The sequence below is a fragment of the Carlito syrichta genome, unplaced genomic scaffold, assembly GCF_000164805.1.
Source record: "Carlito syrichta isolate Samal-C Ts95f unplaced genomic scaffold, Tarsius_syrichta-2.0.1 Scaffold308208, whole genome shotgun sequence".
In the NCBI taxonomy this organism is placed as follows: Eukaryota; Metazoa; Chordata; class Mammalia; order Primates; family Tarsiidae; genus Carlito; species Carlito syrichta.
Genome location: NW_007252304.1, coordinates 379,892 through 400,465, shown reverse-complemented (window position 1 = coordinate 400,465; position 20,574 = coordinate 379,892). Strand labels below are relative to the sequence as shown.

The 20,574-nt window shown below is 38.5% G+C and overlaps 1 protein-coding gene across 1 annotated transcript in view; it reads right to left on the bottom strand.

The window, feature by feature from the left end:
* ST18 (ST18, C2H2C-type zinc finger) overlaps window positions 1-20,574 on the bottom strand; it is a 61,704-nt gene that overhangs the window by 9,930 nt on the left and 31,200 nt on the right. Inside the window, exons 9-15 of the mRNA XM_021716162.1 lie at window positions 17,377-17,492; window positions 12,617-12,679; window positions 11,801-11,869; window positions 10,286-10,348; window positions 10,097-10,177; window positions 8,954-9,175; window positions 3,847-3,935 (exon numbers count right to left, since the gene is read on the bottom strand). Of these exons, the coding sequence (XP_021571837.1) occupies window positions 3,847-3,935; window positions 8,954-9,175; window positions 10,097-10,177; window positions 10,286-10,348; window positions 11,801-11,869; window positions 12,617-12,679; window positions 17,377-17,492 (703 nt within the window). The remainder of the gene's footprint in view (window positions 1-3,846; window positions 3,936-8,953; window positions 9,176-10,096; window positions 10,178-10,285; window positions 10,349-11,800; window positions 11,870-12,616; window positions 12,680-17,376; window positions 17,493-20,574) is intronic.

Sequence of the window (20,574 nt, the reverse complement as noted above, 5' to 3'; positions counted from 1 at the left end):
TATAGTTCTAATTGTTATTGATATTAACCTGGGATTAATTTTCATAACTTGAAATTATATAATTTATAATAGCATTGTATTTAAATTCTGTATAATAATACAAGTAATATGTCCCTTGAATATAGCAGGTGTACTCAACTTATAAGGGGCTTTAAGTACTGTAGTCATTTTTTTACACAAATGAAACAATTATATTTCAAACAAATTCTGTTTCTTAGTGAGTGAAACTTCATTTTAAAATTAGATTTCAGACTAAAATCTTACTTTTTTTAATTAAGAGAAAATAAAATGTAAACCTGACTAGATTCTAAAGAAGTGAGAAGAGCTAATATCCAGAAAGAAATGAAGCATCATACTATTTAAAACACAGTATTTTGCCAAATGGGAAGACCTAGAAGAATCTACGAAATGCAAGACTACGTCCATAGATCAACTATCATAACTTTCACTCGTCCTCAAAAGTACAGAGGGACTAGCATTCCTTCTTAGTTAACTTAATTTTAAGGTCTTGAAAAAAAGGTCTTAAAGGTAAAGGGCTTAAAAAAAATCAATGTTGCAATTTAATTATGGCAAGAAACTTAAGATCTATTCATTTAAAATTAATGTAAACTTTTTTTGGCGTAGACCTTCCATGTTTGAACTGGTTTGTAGGGTAATATTCCCCTAAAATAGTACCTAATTCAACTAATTGCACGGATGATTTGTACATAGTTTAACTTGACATAGTACGCTAAGGCTAAAATTGTACACACTTCACACTTCATTGCAATTTTATTAAAGTTTTTCTGTTTGCTTGCTTTTTGTTTTATGACTGAGGGAGTGCTAAGTTAGATAATCCACAAAACAATTACTGTGGCTGGGCCCCAAGGTAAGGGACCGTGGGTTGGAGTGTTGTTAGAGCAGATTCCGAATCATTTTAGGTCATTTTTGTGCCTCAACACATCACTGATCTGAACTCAGGTGGGCTTTTTTCTCATGCAGATTCACTAAAGCTCCTTAAGCTGTGTAGAGGACCAGCTCCTTGGATTGTAAAGCATGTACTTTTCTGGTTACCGGGCCACCTAGAATGATTGCACCTGACATTTCTCAATGTGTTCAACACATCTTTTTTTTTTTTGAGTTGGAGTCTCACTCAGTTGCCCAGACTGGAGTGCAGTGGCTGCTCCTGGCCACCGCTGCCTCAACCTGCTGGGCGCTGGCGATCCTTCCGCCTCAGCCTTCCGAGTAGCTGGAACTACAGGCGTGCACAACCACGCCCGGCTGATTTTTTGATTTATTGTCGAGATGAGGTCTCGCTGCCCAGGCGGGTCTCGAACCCACGGGCTCGGGTCATCCACTCACCTCGGCCTCCCAAAGGCGCGGGATGACAGGCTGAGCCACCGAGCCCGGCGTTCAACACATCTTACTGCTGTTCTTCATCCTTCGAAAGCTCAACTGAAGGTGCTAGATTTAAAAGGACCCTTTGAAGGGTGTGTGCTCAGTCCCAGCTGCTCTGAGTGACTGTGAAAGTCTTGTGGGTTCAGACAGACCAGTAGGGTGTGTGCCTAACCCAAAGCACCGGGGCCCTGTAAAGGTTCATTGAGTTTTGATGTAATGCCAATGGCTCACTGTTCTGCTTTTATCTTTCTTAGGAGCAGCCTTGCGATTTATAGTCTGTTTAGAGTACCGATGTGATTGGTGTTCTCATCATTAGAATTCACAGGAGATATTTTCTTCATGCACTCAGTTCCAGAAAAAGTTTTGTTCTGACTTTACTAGCGTGATTCTCATGGTGATTACATCCTGGCTTCTAAAAAGTGGAGTCAGATCTGTGCTCTCAGTGTGAAATGGTTGGCTTTCACTTTTTAAAGCAGCCTCAGGCTTGCTCCATCTTGCTTTCTTACCTTGACTTTCCTTAGTCCATTTTGTGAATTAACTTTTTAAGTAGTTTTCTTTTACTATGTATATAATACATATAAGTATATATATAAGTGCAAAGCTAGATAGCTTTGCCCCTCCTACACTCCATGTCTTTTTTTTTTCTGAGCTGGAGTCTCTTCCATTGCCCAGGCTGGAGTGCAATGACATGAATGATCAGTGCTCGTCTAAGACTCGACCTCGTGGGCTCAGATGATCCTTCCCCTTCAGCCTCCCGAGTAGCTGGGAATACAGGTGTGTGCCACCATGCCTGGCAATTTAAAAAATTTTTTATAGAGATGGGGTCTCACTGTGTTGCTCAGTTTGGTCTTGAACTCTTAGGCTCAAGCAGTTCTCTCTCTTCCGTCTCCCAGAGGGCTGGGATTACAGGTGTGAGCCACCGCGCCTGGCCCCACTCCCTACTCTTTAAATACTATTTGAAATAAGGTGATATATACATAAATGCACATTAAATTGACCCAATTTCACTGTACATAGACTGAGGCATTTGAGGGGTGGGAGTAATTCCAAGGAGCAGTCGGGGACAAGCTCTTTGCCTGAGCACGTGGTTGTTGGAAAGAACAGAGGGCCACAGCCTGTCCCCAACACCCAGGGCTTTGTTCCCACTCTACATACACACTACCCTCCTTCGGCGCTTAGCAGTGGGTGCCCACGGAGGAGAAGCAGCCCTGCAAGGGACTGGTTTAAATCAAGCAGATGCAGAACTCAGAAGGGAAGCAGCAAGTGGTTCAAGAGTGCTTTCCTTCCCTTGGGGAGTGCACATCTTTTTTTTTTTTTTTTTAAATTAAAACCACACACACATTAAAAAGACTGAGCAACGCTTTTAGAGAAAGAGAATATTAGCAGAAGTCCCAGTCTTAGATCTAATCATGTGCCAAAGACACCATTTCATAAAGTCTCCAGAGCAAAAGAATTGCTCAGCCATTGTGTTTCAGATGCTTTAGAATGATCACCCATGGAAAACAAAACAGGCCCCAGATAGGGTTGATTAGAAATCTCAAGAAGAGCACTCAAGACTCAAAGGGAAACTGGAGGATCCCTACAGACAGCTCAGAAACTGACTTTGAGAAGAGGTTGACACCAAGAAAGGATGCAGGAAAATGGAGACGTTGGTACAGACATGGAGGCTGAATTCAAATCATACGGAATCTCCGTAAAAATATCATTTTGAACACAGAAGACCAAACATGAAGGATTCACATATAGACCCTAGGAACTGTCTTTCCCGAAATTTCAAAGGCACTTATGCCAGTAAAACACACACACATACACCCGCACACACATACATGCACACACATACATGTACATGTACACACACTCAGGTACACACACACAAGCCTTAAGGACACGACTTCTGCCAATCTGGCTTAATCCATTGTATACCATTACCTGACTTTCTCTGTTGGAGGTCATTATTAAAAAACCAGAAATAGGCTGTGCGCAGTGGCTCAACCTGAAATGCCAGCACTTTGGGAGGCTGAGGCGAGAGGATTGCCTGAACCTGGGGGTTCAAGACCAACCTAGGCAACTTGGTGAGACCTCATCTCTACAATAAATAAAATAAGCCAGGCATGGTAACACACATCTGTAGTTCCAGCTACTTGGAAGGCTGAGCTGGAAGGATCACCTAAATCCAGCAGGTCGAGGCTGCGGTGGCTGTGAGTGTGCCACTGCACTCCAGCCTGGGCAACAGAGTGAGATTACAAGTCAAAAACAAACAAAACAGAACAAAACAAAAATACCCAAGAAACAAACCAAAAAATTGTTTTTAAAATAAAGTTGTAGTTTTAGTTCAAGTCTGAAGACACCATTCTTCTTATATGTTAAAATTACACTTCCCAAAGAAAGTATACTTTGACCCATGGAACCCTTTGGGGAGCTATAGTTTCGACCCGAAGGGAGATGGTGACAGCCAGCCCAAGCTCTTACCCCCGGTTGCTTTGAGCTTGATGGTCATGAGTTCTTCAGAGACTTTGCCTTTTTTGATAGCTTGTGCATTGAGAGGACATCCAGATAAGCTGCAAAAATAGAAATTACACTGATGTGTGAAATGTATATTATTTCCTGTAAAAATTAAAATATATGATTCACTTCCTACTATTTGTGTGTTTGCATGTCTACTAATTACATTATAACCCATAGTCTCTTTGTAGGATGACAATACATATCTATTAAAGCCAAGGTGAATAATATGAAATGTTTTGTGCTTTTTTTAAAAGCAAAGTAAAAATAGTACTGCTGATACACAATCATGATTTAATTCATTTTGCTAAAACGCTATTCTTCTGCATTCACGTAAGTGCTTTTGTTGAGGGCAGATGATTTTATTTTCTGTAAACATGAAAATGTTATGAGTAAGAATTGTTCCCATTTAGTAAAAATTCCATGAATAGTGAAGTAGAATCCAGTTCTAGAATCTAGTTCACAAAGTGTATAAAGTGTCTACAGAAAGACTCAAAATTAACACACATGGAAGAAAGCACCCTGCTCCATGCCCCCAAAGCAAATTCGGTTTGGTTGTGGAAAAGTTTCTACTTTTCTCTTTAACTTTTTTTTTTTTGGAGTTGGAGTTGGAGTCTCACTCTGTCACCCAGACTGGAGTGCAATGGTGGCTCCCGGCCACCGCAGCCTCGACCTGCTGGGCTCTGGCGGTCCTTCTGCCTCAGCCTTCCGAGTAGCTGGAACTACAGGTGCGCGCTACCATGCCCGGCTGATTTTTTGATTTATTGTAAAGATGAGGTCTCACTGCCCAGGCGGGTCTCGAACCCGCAGGCTCAGGCAATCCACTCACCTCAGCCTCCCAAAGGCGCGGGATTACAGGCTGAGCCACCGAGCCTGGCTCTCTTTAACTCTTGAAACATTGTTTTTCATGAAATAATCTCTACCCTGAACGGAGAATGACAAGAGTCTCTACAAGTATATTCAGATGCAATCACTGCAGAGGCAGGCTCTTATTCTGCAGTGGTGTTGGTAACCCTTTTCATGTAACAGTTGCACTCTTCAGCAGGGTTTCTTTCCCTTGATGTCATCTGTTTTATTTAAATTGCACCACTGTGATAATAACAGCATTAAACAAAACTTGTTTTCCATCTAATTATTTTGTTATCTAATTTTGTTGTTCTAAGCAGCCATTAATTATTTTGCAATTTTGTTGTATTTTTGTAGAAACAATTTTTCAGTCAAAATAAAAAGCATCACAATCAGCCATTTAAAATATTTTTTCCCACAGAAGTTTAGTTACAGATCATCTATAAAACAATACTTCACCCTGATGTTTGAGACACTTGGCAAAGTGAAAGAAAATATTTCTGAAACAAAGCCCTTAATAAATGTTTGCTAAATTATTGCATTTTTTTGAGAATACTAAATTATTCTACATTAAGAATCTATAATATATAAAAATAATACATAAGTAATATTGTATATTAAGATAAGTGTATGCAGTTTGCATAAATTTGATAAGATATGAATTATTTTATGCAGAAAAAGAAAATACTGAAAAGCACAGACTGAACTTAGGATCTAAGTATTCTATTTTTGGAAGCTTCTTACTGTAAAGTGTGGCCTATATAAGTTTCAATTTTTTTTTATTGTGGAGAGTTTGCACAAGTCTGTCGTGTTTTATGTTGAATATTGTATTCTCAGAAAACAGTCATGACCATCTAGTGCGTAGATCAAGTATTTAAAGGTGGCCCATAGTAAGTTCATTTGTAACACCATGGATATTAATACCTCATTAGAATGTCTCTGATCCTTACCCGTGAAGGATCTACTCTATTTCTACCCAGGTGACAGTGTTGTGGAAAAGTTAATGAAGCATCCATCCATAATTATATGACTTAAGGCCAGAGAATATAATTAAGTTATGAAAGTGAGGCTTTGGTTTCAAAAATGTCATTTGATATTTTGTATTACCCAATGTAGATATTTTATATGTTCCAGGATATAGAAGACATCTTATACTTTAAAAACCGGGTGGGAAAAAATTTTAAAAGTTCCTTTTCCTTTAGAAAGTAGCGTTTAGGAGACTGAGGTGTAAACTTCAAGGCTTGGCTTCATATTGGAAAGGCAGAAAAAAATGTTCCTTATCGGTTTTGACCAAAATTGCAATTCTTTTTACGACATATCAAGCTTGTTTAAAATTATATCTTCATCTGTCTTCCTAAAGCAAAAAGATGTGACACAATTTCTGTAGTGAACATCATTGCTTACTATATATTAATGAACTTTGATAAAATTGCAAAGGTCAGGCATTAGTCACAGAATTTCTGGTCTTAAAGCTACAAATATCCATGATGACGTGTGTCTATATGTGTGTGCATGTTTTAATATACCGTTTGTCTTCTCAGATTGTACGTTTTTTCAAAGGGGAAATTTTGTCACAGATCTAAAACAAGGTTTGGAAGTATTATGTAGACACAATACTGATACAAGGCATGGGTTAACTTGTTCTTAACAATCCTATAAAGTGAGTTTTGGAATTATTCCCATTTTGGTTGAGAAGATGTCTATGCACTAGTACCTGTGACACTTCCGCTTAGGGTGTGGCCCATGTCAAGAACTCTTTCAACTCTAGGGGACGCAGGTGGGCACAGACTCCAGGGTGCCAACCCTCTGTTTAAGGGTAGTTCCATAACTTTCCTGTGCTTGTTTCCTTTTCAGTCAATTGAGATAATTATATTACCCACAGGGTTTTGTAAAGGTTTAAAGGAATAAACCACATAAGTTACTTACACCAGCATTTTCTGTGGGAGACATATATATGTCAGTTACTATTAGGTAACAAGTCATTGGAAAGAGCACCAAATAACCTCAGGGATTTCAGATTCCAAGACACAATGTATAAAAGCCAGTAGTGAGTTACATTCAAGTATATGTCATCCTGTGTATCTATGCATAGACTCAATGTAATTTTCATTAAGGGGAAAGGAAATCGCCTGTGTCAAATGTCTTCTTTGTGTCAGGCATAAGCCCGGCATTTTTTGTGACATGATTTCATTAAATTTTATGCCAAGAAAAGGAAAAAAAATCATCTTAAAGAGGATACCCCAGATTAAATCCAGTCTCTTAAAGAGAAATTTTGAGTGAAAAGCACTGAAATCTGAAGTATTCACTTGTCTAAACTCTTCACTGCTTTCCTTCTCCTAGAAAATAATACCTGGACACTAATATTGTAGCCTATATTTTTCAACTCAGAATTATCATTTTTTATTGTAAAATACACAGCATGTAAACAGGTACATGTGATGTATATTTGCAGTTTTGAGAACATTCTTAAAACGAAGGCCATCCCCTTTAAAACATAGAATATGCCTTACTAAGACCTTTGAATCTCCCAGGGGTCCCTGAAAATTGGTTTCTTCTGTCCCCGAGAGATAAGAATTCACTTGAACTATAGGCTAACAACGACCTTGCTTTTAAAAATGCAATTCTGCCACGTTTTTAAAAACTTTTTGTGAACAGAAGCACTGTGTTCTGAAGTTTACCCATGGGACTGTGCCAACCTTCTGATCACCTTCTGATCACTGGGGCGGGGTAGCCCCTTTGCGCCAACAGTGCTGCTGCTTTGCCCCCTTGACTATTGATGGGCACATGGATCTTTCCAGTTTAGATATTAGAGCAACCTTGTTACAGACGTGTGCCAACAGGTCTCTGGAAGCCTGACAGCTTGTGACTGGATGCTCACGGTAGGATGCTACGCTGTGTGCGTTTGTTCATCTTTCAACTTGACTCTGTACCGGCACAAGGGGCACTGCCAGTGATTTTTCCCACCTACAGCTTATGAGAATCCCCGTGGCTCTGCGTCTTCAACAAGCGTTGGCATCCTTATTTAAAACATCTTCACAATGTTTAAAGACAACTTCATTCTTACTACCTGAGAGGTATGCTCGTCATAGTACAGCATTAGTATTTCATTAGCAGGGTCAACGTGGATATCACTGAGGTCATTACAAGAATGCCAAGCTACTGGACAGCAAATGGGCCAGGAGGCACACTTAATTTGTGACTGATACAATATATTAATAAACTTTGAATACGAAGTAATGATTCAAACTCGGAATACAACAATGTGTGCTATTGTATATGTGAACCTGCATTTGAAAACCATCAAAAAAAAAAACCCCTTGAATAATTCAAGTGCTCTCCATAAGTAGAATATACCTTTAAATAGGCAAGTTTTCTCCACTTCTATACACCTTTAAATAAGCAATTCCTGGAAGGCTTCACTTTCTGATACTATCAATATATGTCTTTAGAACGGAACAAAATTTCAAAATGCTCCAGCTTTGCTTAATTCGTGCACTTCTCATAAACACAACATTAAGCTTCCTAAAGCTTCACTGGATTTTAAACCAGTATCATGCATGGTGGCCCACAGGATTGGAAGGGAACCCCTTGACTGGAGAAATACACAGTGAATTTTCTAGATCTTTTCCTTTAGGTAAAGCTGGACTAAGATCCCTGTTGCCCACCAAAGGGTTTGGTTGAAACACATGACACTCGCTGATAAAGGAATTAAGTCATTGTGAAACTATAAAAGGGTTTCCTAAATCTCCATATCATAACACTTAGCGGTTACTGTGTCATTTATTTTCTGGCTGATGTGCATGAGTTACATCTTCCCAAATAACTACAATTTGGGCCTGAAATTGAGTCAGTTCATAAGAGGGAGGGAATGATATAAATATGTAAAGTGAAAGTTTGCAATTATATAACATAATAGAGCAGACATCACCACTTGGAACTGAAATGAACCATTAAAAGACTGAGCCATTGAAAAATCGCAGCATAAGCAATATTTTAGAATACAAAAAACCTCCACCACAAACACATGGTTTCTAGAGCACGTGAAAGTGTAGTGAGTTTTCAGAGATGGAGAAAATAACATTTTTCATTCTTCAGACTAGTCAAGTACCTATTTAGCAAGACTCAACGTTATGACGTCTGGAGTGCTAACAACCTTTCCTCTCCCCAAGGCAACCCAGGCAATAACTGATCGCAGCAACGTAATAAGAAGACAGAAAGTCAACATTACCTTCTATGGGTGACAAAAACATTATTTACATGGCCCAGCCCATTGCAGCCTGGTAAGGGACAATGTGGCAGCTCTTGCTTGTTCAGTTTCCAGGAGAGGGAGGCCCCGTTGAGAGGATTCTCCTTCTGTCTCTTGGCAGCCAGGGGACAGCCAGAAGCTGTGCGGTGGGATGTGTATTTACCTGATATGTGACCTTGACCGTCACATCCTATCACAGGACATCTAAAGAGACACAGCAGAGACTTTATCAGCTGGAAAGAAGGCAGTGACAGTTTCATACTATCGGGAGGACTATTGAAATTACAGAATTTTGAATGATGCCACTAAAATTCGCAAAACAGTATGGTATTAGTAATAATGACCTGCAGACTCTGAGCTAAAGCAGTTTTCATGTGTTATCTCACTTAGTATCCACTGCAATCCACGGGGTAGAGTGTATTATTATCTCATTTTGTAGGTGGGGAAAAATGAGGCTTACAGAGCTCAGGTAACTTGACACCCATTTTATAAGAAGTGGAGCCAAGTTCGCACCCACACTTTTTAGCTCTACAGCCAACCATGCAAGCACAATGTTACATTGCTTCCAAACGCAGACTGAGGGTAGAAAATGTTAGCCACCTTGACCAACATCCCATGGCACATGACTCATAGAACTGGAATTTTGGTTTCCAAATGTTTAAATATTGTATTTAGAACTGATGTGGAGAAAGCAATTTAAATGCATATATCACCTGAGACTTGGTGTCATACCTCAGAGAAGGAAATTCAATTTAGATACAACTTCACCTTAAAAAGATGAAAGTTTAAGGGGAACACACTGCCATATTTGGCATTCCATAGCACTTTCCCAATGCTACTTTTCTTTAAAACAATTGGAAAATGTCTGCACCATATCCCTTTTCTTTTGCATTATCAAAGAACTGTGGAAACAGCTATGAATAAGCAAAATTTTATCACACCTTCAAACAGTTTGACCCTTGCTTCAAGAGTCCTTGTGTTTAATAGGGTCCACCTTCCCTAAAGTGTTTAATAGGGTCCACCTTCCCTAAACATAAATTGATGCTCCCTTGTGGCCCAGCCAAGGTCCCTCCCATTTGACCAACAAGATATAGCTGTCCCTGATGCCTCCACGATGGCACTTACTTAAGTTCAGGGTCTTCTTTTTCTTCCTTGGTAGGGGTCATTTTGACACCACCTTTCCGTGCACGTGGGCATCCGGACAAGCTAAAATATGTACCCAACAAAGAACAAAACAAAACCATGTGATCTCTCTGACTACCACTGCTGACCAGCTGATACCCATGTTTCAGAAATGAGATCGATCAACCCTACCTCCTGTGGGAAGCGTAGTTGCCAGTCACATGCCCGGAACCGTCACACCCTGGGGTTGGACACCTGGGAGACACAGAAACAGAGGATGGGCCGAGAGGTTGTAGGGAAGGGAAGAGACACGTGATGCATTCAAGTAGAACTAAAATCAATGAGTTTGTGTGTGTGTGTGTGTGTGTGTGACTTTCTATGTGTGTGTGTGGGACTTTGCTTAAATATCATTAACTTTTGGTTAATAATCCATTAATTTTTTTAGTATCTACAACTACTGAGTGATGTTTGGTAGGCAGTTGTCTACTACATAAATACAGATTGTTGCTATAGGAGGTCTCTCTCGCTCTCTCTATATATATCTTCAATGTATTAGCAACATTTTTCTAGAAGTAAGATTTAGGGAAAACGCTTAAGAGAACCTATAATTAAGATGTGGCAATGTAGACGTTTAGAGCAATTGAGTAAGCTATTCTGACACATCTCACTTTTCAATCTACTAATTATTAGTCTCCACTTAACATTTTAATATTTTGGTCTAGAAGCGTGGCAGTCAATAACATGATTTCTAGACTCTATAATGACATCATAAATTGTACTTTACACTTTGAAAATGAGAAAAGTTGCATGTTTCATAGTTCCTTTTACTATTTCTGGTACTAAAACTCCAGTTTTTATGCTTGTTCATTATCATATCTTTTTATTCTGTAATTTTTAGATACGTTTTTAAAACAACTTAGAAAAGGAAAATACTAACAAAATATTAAGAAAATATAATATTTGAAATGTTACATGTGTTTTAGACACCAAATGCTGATTCTACTATTCACACAAATATTGTTTTACCACTAGGTATAGTAACACTCATCTTTTTCTAGCACGTTATTATTTGTAAATAAGATTAATTAGTTATGTCTAATACTATTCCTTTATCTTTTTAAATGTATGTCCTATTATATTTTTAAAAAGGTAAAAGGTAGATTATGATTGTTATTATTCTACGTGTAATAAAAGAAGATATAAAAATAAACAAATGAAGAATTTATAATAAAAGAAGATCAGAGAAGAAAAAAAGAAAATAAATAAGTAAAAGTTAATACACATGTGACTTGGAGATCTTGAAGTCTAGGTAGAAATGAGTCAAAGGGTGTCTAGCACCAAAAAGTGAAAGGCAGTTGTATTGTTCAAACTTCCCAGAAGGTAAAACATTATGCAATTTTCTTAAAATTAGGTGACAAAAATGCTTTGTCACACCTTCATGCATAGGTGTGATTTAGCACATACATTCTACAATTAACAGAAAAAAGTATTGTGTTTAACTATGACATCATTCTTTCAAAAATGATGATAAAACACAAAGTCCTAGACGCAAGTACATCGGCTAAATGAAATCACAGTGATTTAGTTTTAGTCATTCCAACTTGCGGAGAGAAAAAGTGCCTGTGTTATAACTCTGTTAGACTTGATTTGCTACTTGTTGCTGATCTCAGCGACACTGGACAAGGAGGGTATGCTCCCGACACTTACTTAAGCTCCTGAGAATTAGCAGCCATGAGGGATTTAAGAGTCTTATCCGCTAAAGGACATCCGGAAACACTAAAGAGGGGTGAGAAAAAGAAAAAGGACAAGACAAAACACAACACTGATGTATACAAATCTGACTCAGATGTCATCCTGAGTTGTGAACATATGTTAAATGGTCGGTGACTGAAAATTGAGGAAAAAATAACTGACTTGGAATCTGACTTTGCTACTCTAACCCGTCTGGGCTCATGGGCACTTTGGTTATTTCTCAGAGACTCAGAGTTGCTGTTTATCAAAAGAAAGCCTTCACCCAACAAAACTACCCAGCCTCATCATTCAGTGATGCAATGATTCCTGACACACAGAGTCTGTTCCTGTTGCATCACCAGGTGATGTTGTTTTTCCAAAGGGAGAGCAGATCATATCAATGAAGGAGGTACATGGAAAGATTAAACACCGTCTTTTGTCCTGTTTAATCTCTCTATGCTTTGACTTGTTATTTGCCCAGAATTGAGGGTGTTACTTCTCCCAGGGTAAACGGTTGATTCAAGTCACTCTGCTGTCTTTGCTTTGTTCTACGTGAGGCCTAATGCCAGACAGAACCAAAATCTGACAGGAACCCTAGTTTTTGGTTTGTAACCTGGAGCAAGAATCATGATTTCTATACCACATAACTTTATGAGAAACAAAAGAAACCAAAACCCCAACTAACTCATTCTGTTTTCTGATCCAGATAATATCTTACTAGAATGAGTGAGGCTAATATTTAAAGTAGAACAGGATGGTGAAAATCCAATTTCACGTATAGTTGTGAGGTACCTGCGATGTGAGGCATAGTTTCCTGTCACGTGGCCACTTCCGTCACATCCTGGGGTTGGACAGCTGAGCCAATAACAAAAAATATTGTTAGCGTCAAGTGCATTTCACAGATTCATTTTTGCTTGATAGATTACAAGGTCACAGCGCTGTGCTACATAAGCTGATGGTACAGGACATGAAGAAGCTAGCATACTATGGATTTATATTCAATAAGAACCAGCAGGCTACCTAAAAGAAAACTAAAATCATAGTATGATGAGGTACTTCCTTTTTATCAGTTTCAACATCACATCCAATCCTCAGATTCAAATCATATAAGAAAGCGACAATAAAATGTATGTCCTAGGTGGGTTCGGTGGCTCAGCCGGTAATCCCAGCACTTCGGGAGGCTGAGGCAAGTGGATTGCCTGAGGCTGAGGGTTCAAGACCAGCCTGGGCAACTTGGTGAGACCTCATCTCTAAAAACAAAAAAAAAGAAAGGAAATGGATATCCTAGTGATGCTGTGAGCCAGCACTCAAGGGTGTTTTATTTATTTGAAAATATATATGCTTTTCATTTCTTTGGATATATATAACTACATAACCATGCTTCACAAGGAGAGCAGGCCCTAGAAAATACTGGCACCAATTATAGGACAGATTCCAGAAAGAAATTTTTTTGAGTTTTTAAGAGCGAGGTAATCTAATAACTTTAGACACCACTGAAAATCTTTGACTGAGAGGTAAACTGATATTTTAGGTGGGAAAGTTGCTGAAGAGACAAAATGGGCAAGTTTAGTTAGTAAAACTCATGAGTGGTTTTAGTCCAAGCTTGAACACGGCAAAGTCACTTGCGAATGCGCCATTAGCCTAAGAAGAAGCTTTCAGGCCATCTGCCAAGACGCCCCTCAAAGCCCTGGGCCCGTGAGCATCATTTTCTCTTCAAACCTGGTGACGTCCTGTCCATCTTATGTGTGTTTTAAAAATAATGTGAGAAGGTAGCTATCCTTAGACGTTTCCTTCCACAATTAATAGATTCCTTGGTTTCTCAGTTATTTAATTTATTTTGATGTTGTTCAAAAGTGACTCATTTTGAGTAAACAAATTGACCCCAGCCTAGTCAGTGCTATATTTGTCAGTGTTAATGATCAAAGGAAAAAAAGATCAGTTAAATCATTCATGCATGTAATTTCCTCTGACATACTTCCTAAAGTGAGGACTTCTCCATGTCTATGTTTATGTTTACATCTATATCTGCATAAATAGATACATTTATATAATACCAAATTTCCCCTTTAAGGAATATTTGGAGATGGAGTAATAACATTCCAGTATTTTCTGAATTGCCACTTTCTAAGTTTTTTTTTTTCCCTGTGAACCATTTTCCAATCACTTTCAAGTAATCCGAAGAAACTACAAGAGTTAGAACATTTCCACCTCTCAAAGAGATGCTTGATTTTCAGGGTTTGACACAAGTTAGTTATCTATTGTTTCTTCCATCCCTCTTTCTGGATAAGAGATCAGAAAGAAAACTGCAGAAGCTATTCATGCATTAAAAAGAAGGCACGAAAAAATGAGCAATGGTAAACATTTTGACTGAGTTTTCCTGCAAGTGCCATCCAGCCAGTACCTGCAGAAAAATCTTTCCTACACATTATCCAGCTGCAGTATTTAGAGGGTGAGAGGGGTGTTTCAATTGCCTGGATTTCCATGTCAGAAACACATCGCCACCTCGCGTGCGAAAACAGCATTGCATCGTTTTATTTTATGTCTATTTTTTAATTACTACCATGAATTTTGCCAGGAGAGAGAAAGGAGTGCTAACAAAATTTAGACACCAGTTATAAATCACCTATGAAAGAGAACAATAAATATGCATTTAATTATCTAATAATGTTTTTGAAGTTTGATGATATAAAAAGATCCATCAAAAATTGGAGGCAACATTGTAGTAAGAAAAGTTTCTGTTTAGAATTTGATAGCTAGACTCAAGACCAAATCTATAGTGGAAAATCTTACATCATAATATAAGTCAATATCAGTCGAGTGATATATTCTGAGGTTTGTAAATGATAATATTAAAATGAGAAAAAGGAAACGAGTTAGTTTTCTCAGTAAGTGGCACGCAAACTCTAAGTAAATCCTAAGATAATATCCAAAGTGACAACCGAAAAATCCTACTCTGAACAAAGTTTTTGGTAAGCAATTAAGAAACAATTATCTGTTAGAAACATAAAGCAAAACATAATAAAGGCAGGATGACACCGTAAAGTAGTGAGACTTCTACAAAACAAATACACTGACACAGACACACATGTAGATAAGTGATACCCACTAAAATACTCACCCTGTCTATAAAATGTGTGAACCAGCACATCTCTGAGTGAGTAATTTTCTAGAATTCATGGCTATACTCCAAAAATCATGCAAAATATTTTTGAAGCCCTTCCTTTTTTTATATTTACCTTTGGACCAAGGAGGAGTGCCCATTACAAAATGATTACACTTCATTTTTTCTGACCCAAAATGCAATTGCAGGTTAACTGTCCATCTTTTACACTACATTTACTTTAGGATGACTTTTAGCCTATGCAACCTGACGAGACCTCGTCTCTACAATAAATCAAGAAAAATTAGCCAGCTGTTGTGGCACACACTTGCAGTTCTAGCTACTTGGAAGGCTGAGGGGGAAAGATTGCTTGAGTCCATCAGGTTGAGGCTGTGGTAGCCATGAGTGTGCCACCGCACTCCAGCCTGGGTGACAGAGTGAGACTCTGACTAAAAAAAAAGACAAAAAAATCATAGGCTACAACTTTGCCACTTTTGAAGATATTAAAAATAAATTGTGGAGAGGAAAGTCATAGGAAGATGAAAAGGCTTGAACAGCAGCTCTATGTAAGTGTAAGTGTACAACTGACTCAAACAGCCTGTTGGAGAGAAGCAGTATTCGGGTTAATTTAAATTCCAGTACATTTGGAATCATCCATCATGTTGCATCACCACCAGGCCCTGGGTGAATACTCAACTTATGAGAAAGCATGCTGTTTGAGCCAGTAATGTTTGCCTATGAAATCCTTAGGGAACGCAAAGACTATGCTTGTTTTAAGGCCACTCCCATGTCAATAGGGCAACCCAGTGCTGGACTAGGACTCATTTTTATCGAACACCTACTATGTGCAAGGCCCTGTACTTGGCACCAGCTTTTGCCATGTGGTCCCTGCTCCCAAGTCACCGTCCATGTAGTTGGAAATATCAGAGGCAGAGCAGTAGACATTACGCACCCATGACGTGGCCACGCTAGAGAACAACGACAGAGAAGAAGAACCGTCCTTCTCTCTGGGACTCTGTTCTTACTGGGAGATGCAGAAAATAGGAGGAGAAATGAACTCAAGAAAAGATTTGGAAAGGGGATGGGGGAATCAGTAACCAAAGACCTCTCGGGGAGGCGACATTTGAGAGAACTGAAGGAGGAGAGGTCTTGGGTGTAGGGGGGCATTCTGGGCACAGGGCCCTGCAACAGCAACCACCAGGTCTCACCTCTTCCTGGGGAAGTGAGGAGTCCAGAGAGGGTGGTTGGTGGGGGGGGGGAGGGGCAGAGGCCGGGGGGAAGGGAGAGCTCCTTGGCCCTGCGGGCTGGTGGATAGACATCTGGAAGTCACAGCTGGGGACAGCAGTCCGGGGGCCTTCAGCGCCAGTGAGTGTAGCTAGGAGAGGGCAGAGGTCCCAGCACTAAGCTCTGAGGTGCCCCAGTCTCCAGGGGACAGCCCCAGGTACAGGTAACGGTCTAGGAAGAGGACACAGTGTGGTGGGAGAAAAGTCCTGAGGTGAGGTGAGGTGTCCCAGATGCCAAGTGTAGAGGACAGAGGACAAAGGGGGGAGAGATCAGCTCTGTGGCAACCTGCTGCCCCTCACGTAGGAACAGGTGGATCAAGAAGCAACACCTTGAGTGTGTGGTGGGGTGGGGCGGGGGAGTCCCTGGAGAATTGTCTGGGCAAGATTCTGGGGGGAAACCGGATCACACAGTGGTGACAACTTTCTGGAGGAGTTCAGCTGTAAGAGGAAGGAGAGACAGAAAGTCCACCTGGATGTTGGATTGGGAGAGCTTTCTAAATTTTCATCAGAAAAACTTGAACATATCGACAACGAGGAAATGCAGAAGACAGGGTTCAGGCACTGGCGCCTAGGTGGAAGGGTTGCTTTTTGCTGGAATCACTCCCCTGCAGGCAGCTTTAAGTGTATCTGTGTGTGAATACCGTTGACTGATATTTAATCATTTGCATACAGGGAACAGTTCCCACGTTTCAATCGCCCACTCACTAGTGCGTGTTTAGTACTTACTGCTTTTGGATGCCCTGATCTTTAAACGCTTCTGAGTCACTGAACCCTCTGAGAATGTGATGGAAACCAGGAACTCGCTTACACAGATAACAACTTGCTTGAAGTGTTAGAAGTCCCTGGAGATAAGCCTTTGGTCTTCCGGGTCAGTAGGTATCAGGTGAAGAATTTTGGGTCAAAACATAAGCATTTCTAACTGTTTTATCGTATTTTGTTTTTCGATCGACACATTTTTAGTTCTCTTAGGGTAGGACCATGTTATGTACACTTTTTTCATAACCCTCTTAGTTTGAGCTATAGGTTCAGGCACAGGGTTAACGTTGAACTACTGATTGGCTGAAATTGCCCTAAAGTCAGTTGTATAAGCCAGGATATCATAATCCCAAGTTATAAACTTGTATCTTAATTCCAGAATCTTACAGGACATGGCATTGGGTACCACTTACGTGATTAGTTCCTTTTTGAGATCTCTTGCATGGAGCTTGGGTTTAGGGCTTGGTATAGAGGCCTCTCCAGGAAACTTTTTTTCCTCTAAATGTTCTAGAGAGCTGACTGGGTCTTTCTAGGGGGAAAAAATGCAGAAGCCATTAGAAAACCTTGAAAAGTCAACTTTATTCAAAATCATTGGGGCCAGGTTTGAGTCTTGGTTTAAAGACTTAGCTGAAATACCCCAGAGAATTTATGTACGCAATCAGCAAGATCATGAATATAAGAGTATGTTTTGATTGTTATAGACCTTAATCCTAAGTGAAAAATGAGAAGTTATAATTGATGTAAACACCTTTAAAAAGTTAACATTTTGGCAAATATGATCATAGAGGCATTACTTGAGCGATGTAATTAAGTTACTATTTTAGCATGTTTCAAATTTTATTGTACCACACATGCTTCCTAGAGAACACAGGAATAGTTAAAAAAAAAAAAAAAGCAAACCAGCAATGATAACGGCAGTAAGACAAAAGGAATACTGCAAAAATAAATCACAGAAATTTTTAAACAGGAGAGGAAAAAGTAAATTTAAGTTAACAGAGCACCTTTTCTAACATACAAATAATTAAGATCTAAATTATTTGTTTAAATAGGTAATAACTGAGGCCACAGAATGTAGGTATTTAATTTGACTTTTTCTGAATGATTTTATTTTAATTTTATTTTATTTTTCATATTGCCTACTTTTATTTTCATATTGCTTACTTTTCTCTGAAATTATCTCTTTTGTTAGGTTGGTATCTTATAACGATTTCCTCACTGGATGAAACTTTTTGTTCAATATTGCTAATTTTTATAGCCTTCTCTTAAGTTGAAAACTGACCTTGATTTCATAAGAAAGACTCACTAAACTTTTTAGGTCATTTATCTGCCAAGTGATATATCACTTCACAGATAACTAATGATAATTTTTCTTGATCATTTTACTTTCATCATCAAGTGTCTATCCCATCAATATAATACTTTCTGTCTTTACTATTAAAATCAGATGAAAGAATATAGAAAACTGTATTCTAAATTCAAAAGTAAGTACTGATCTATTTAAGATGAGCAATCTATTTTGAATTATCCAAAGTAAATGTCATTTAATTAAATTAAGTATGAGAATACTATAGCATAATGTAATTTAAATAATTCTGAATCCACATTCAAAAGCAGTAGAATACACAAAATCCTTGGGTTTTTGCAACCAAAGAAAAATACTAAATGCTGATCTAGACTATCAAGGCAAACGTAACTTCTTTCATTAATTACTTGGATAACAATTCAACCAATTATTTTACACAAGAACATACTGCAGTAAATACATTGGTAAACGGTGTCAAGTGACATTATCTTCAGATAAAATTAATAAAACCTGGTTGGACAATTTTTCTTCTTCTTATTTGTAGTGTTAAGTATCCCATTTCACTTTACAGTAAATGTTTGAAAATAGTAGCCAATGGAAATACATCATATAAAAATAAAGAGAAATATGTGCTTGATGATAATTGCATACCAGGCTGCATAAAGAAGCGCTATTTTAATGCTGACTCCATGGAACCTACAGCAAAATAGATGATTGATGCTTATCTTTTTAAAGTTTTACACTGCAAATGACTAAAACTAAACAATTCCCGATTTTAAGACCTTGAATCTGATAATTTCACCATTTATTCCATTTTGTGCTATTTGGCCAGGGTAGCATTTTCTACTACAATTTGGAAATGTCTTGGCTTTTTTTTTAACATACAAATGTTAAATTCAATATTGTCTCAATGCCGAACAGTCTTTGTTTTTCTGTTTAGATGTTGAATTTTTTTTAAATGAAAATGGCATGAAGTAAAAAGAACCAGTTTATTGTTTTCTTATGAAAAGTTAAGAACAAAGTCTCTCCAAGAAGACATGTACATTTGTAAATGACATATAAAAGTTTCCAGCTGTTTTTTTAGGGCTGATTCTATACATTATGGGAGGCAAGAGAATAGGGAATTTTGAAAGAAATGGTCGATTAGGAAATTTTAAGTTATTATTTTACTAAAATGCATCCAAAAATAATGCCTGGAAAATATATGGCATACGTGGTAATGTTTCAACAGGTAATTGTATTAGATATGACCTTTAAAATATCCCACAGCTTCTTTTAAAGCTACAGACTCATATGCATGCAATTACTTTATGAAATAACTGTCTTTTTCTCTTTTCTTTGCTCAACATTCTACCCCCTGAAAACTTGCAGAGCGCATATGTATTAAAATACAGGTGGCCATCACTAAAATAAATCTTAGATTAGTTTCGTCATGGAGGCATTTCATACCAAATGGATTCTTAAACAGCACCCAGTGTAAAATAAAGCAATAGCATTTTCGAAAATTTTTTCCTAAATGTGTCATTTTGAAAATAATGATTTTATCCTGTGGATGTGTAAGGGAGAACATAATGTATATCTGTGTGTTTAGAGAGTATACGTGTGCAGTGAAATTCCTTTAATGTACAGATGGAAGTTTATATTGATTTCAGTAAAGGCCAGGACATAATGGTAACATGAATAACAGATAATAGCATCTGGCACTCTTAACATTTTAAGCCCTGAAATCTTTGGAGAACTGACAGTTGAATGAAACTGACAGCCCTAGTTATTTCTCAACACTTTCCTTTCGAGATATTTTGAGTTTTTTCCAGATTCAGGATTTTTTCTTTTTAGGGGGCATCTGGACAGGCTATTTCACTAAGAGAGACAGACAATATTTTCTGAAAATTACCACCAAAATTAAGCAACTGTTGTGCATATGAGCTAGATAACAATGAATTAGAAATAATCACTCGATTACTGGTCGTGTGAGTATCATGTGTGGTGGGGTGTGAGGAAGGTGACAGGGAAGGATTCAGGTGGCAGCAAGATCCCACCATGTTCAGTCTTCAAACATACACAGTAGGTGATCTGGACCGCATGGAGCCATTCCAGTACAGCTTACTGGAAAGTGACAAGCATGAACCAATCCTGTAACTGGTTTTTGTGGTCACATCATGTATCCCTGCCTGGGTCGCAGAAACTTTCATCCTGCACCCTTGGAAGCACCTGATTGTTCCACCATACCTGCCACATACCATTTCTTCATCATTCTCATTTTTCTGTCCTTTTTAAGTTTCAATATTCTCTGAGCTGTCTCCATTTT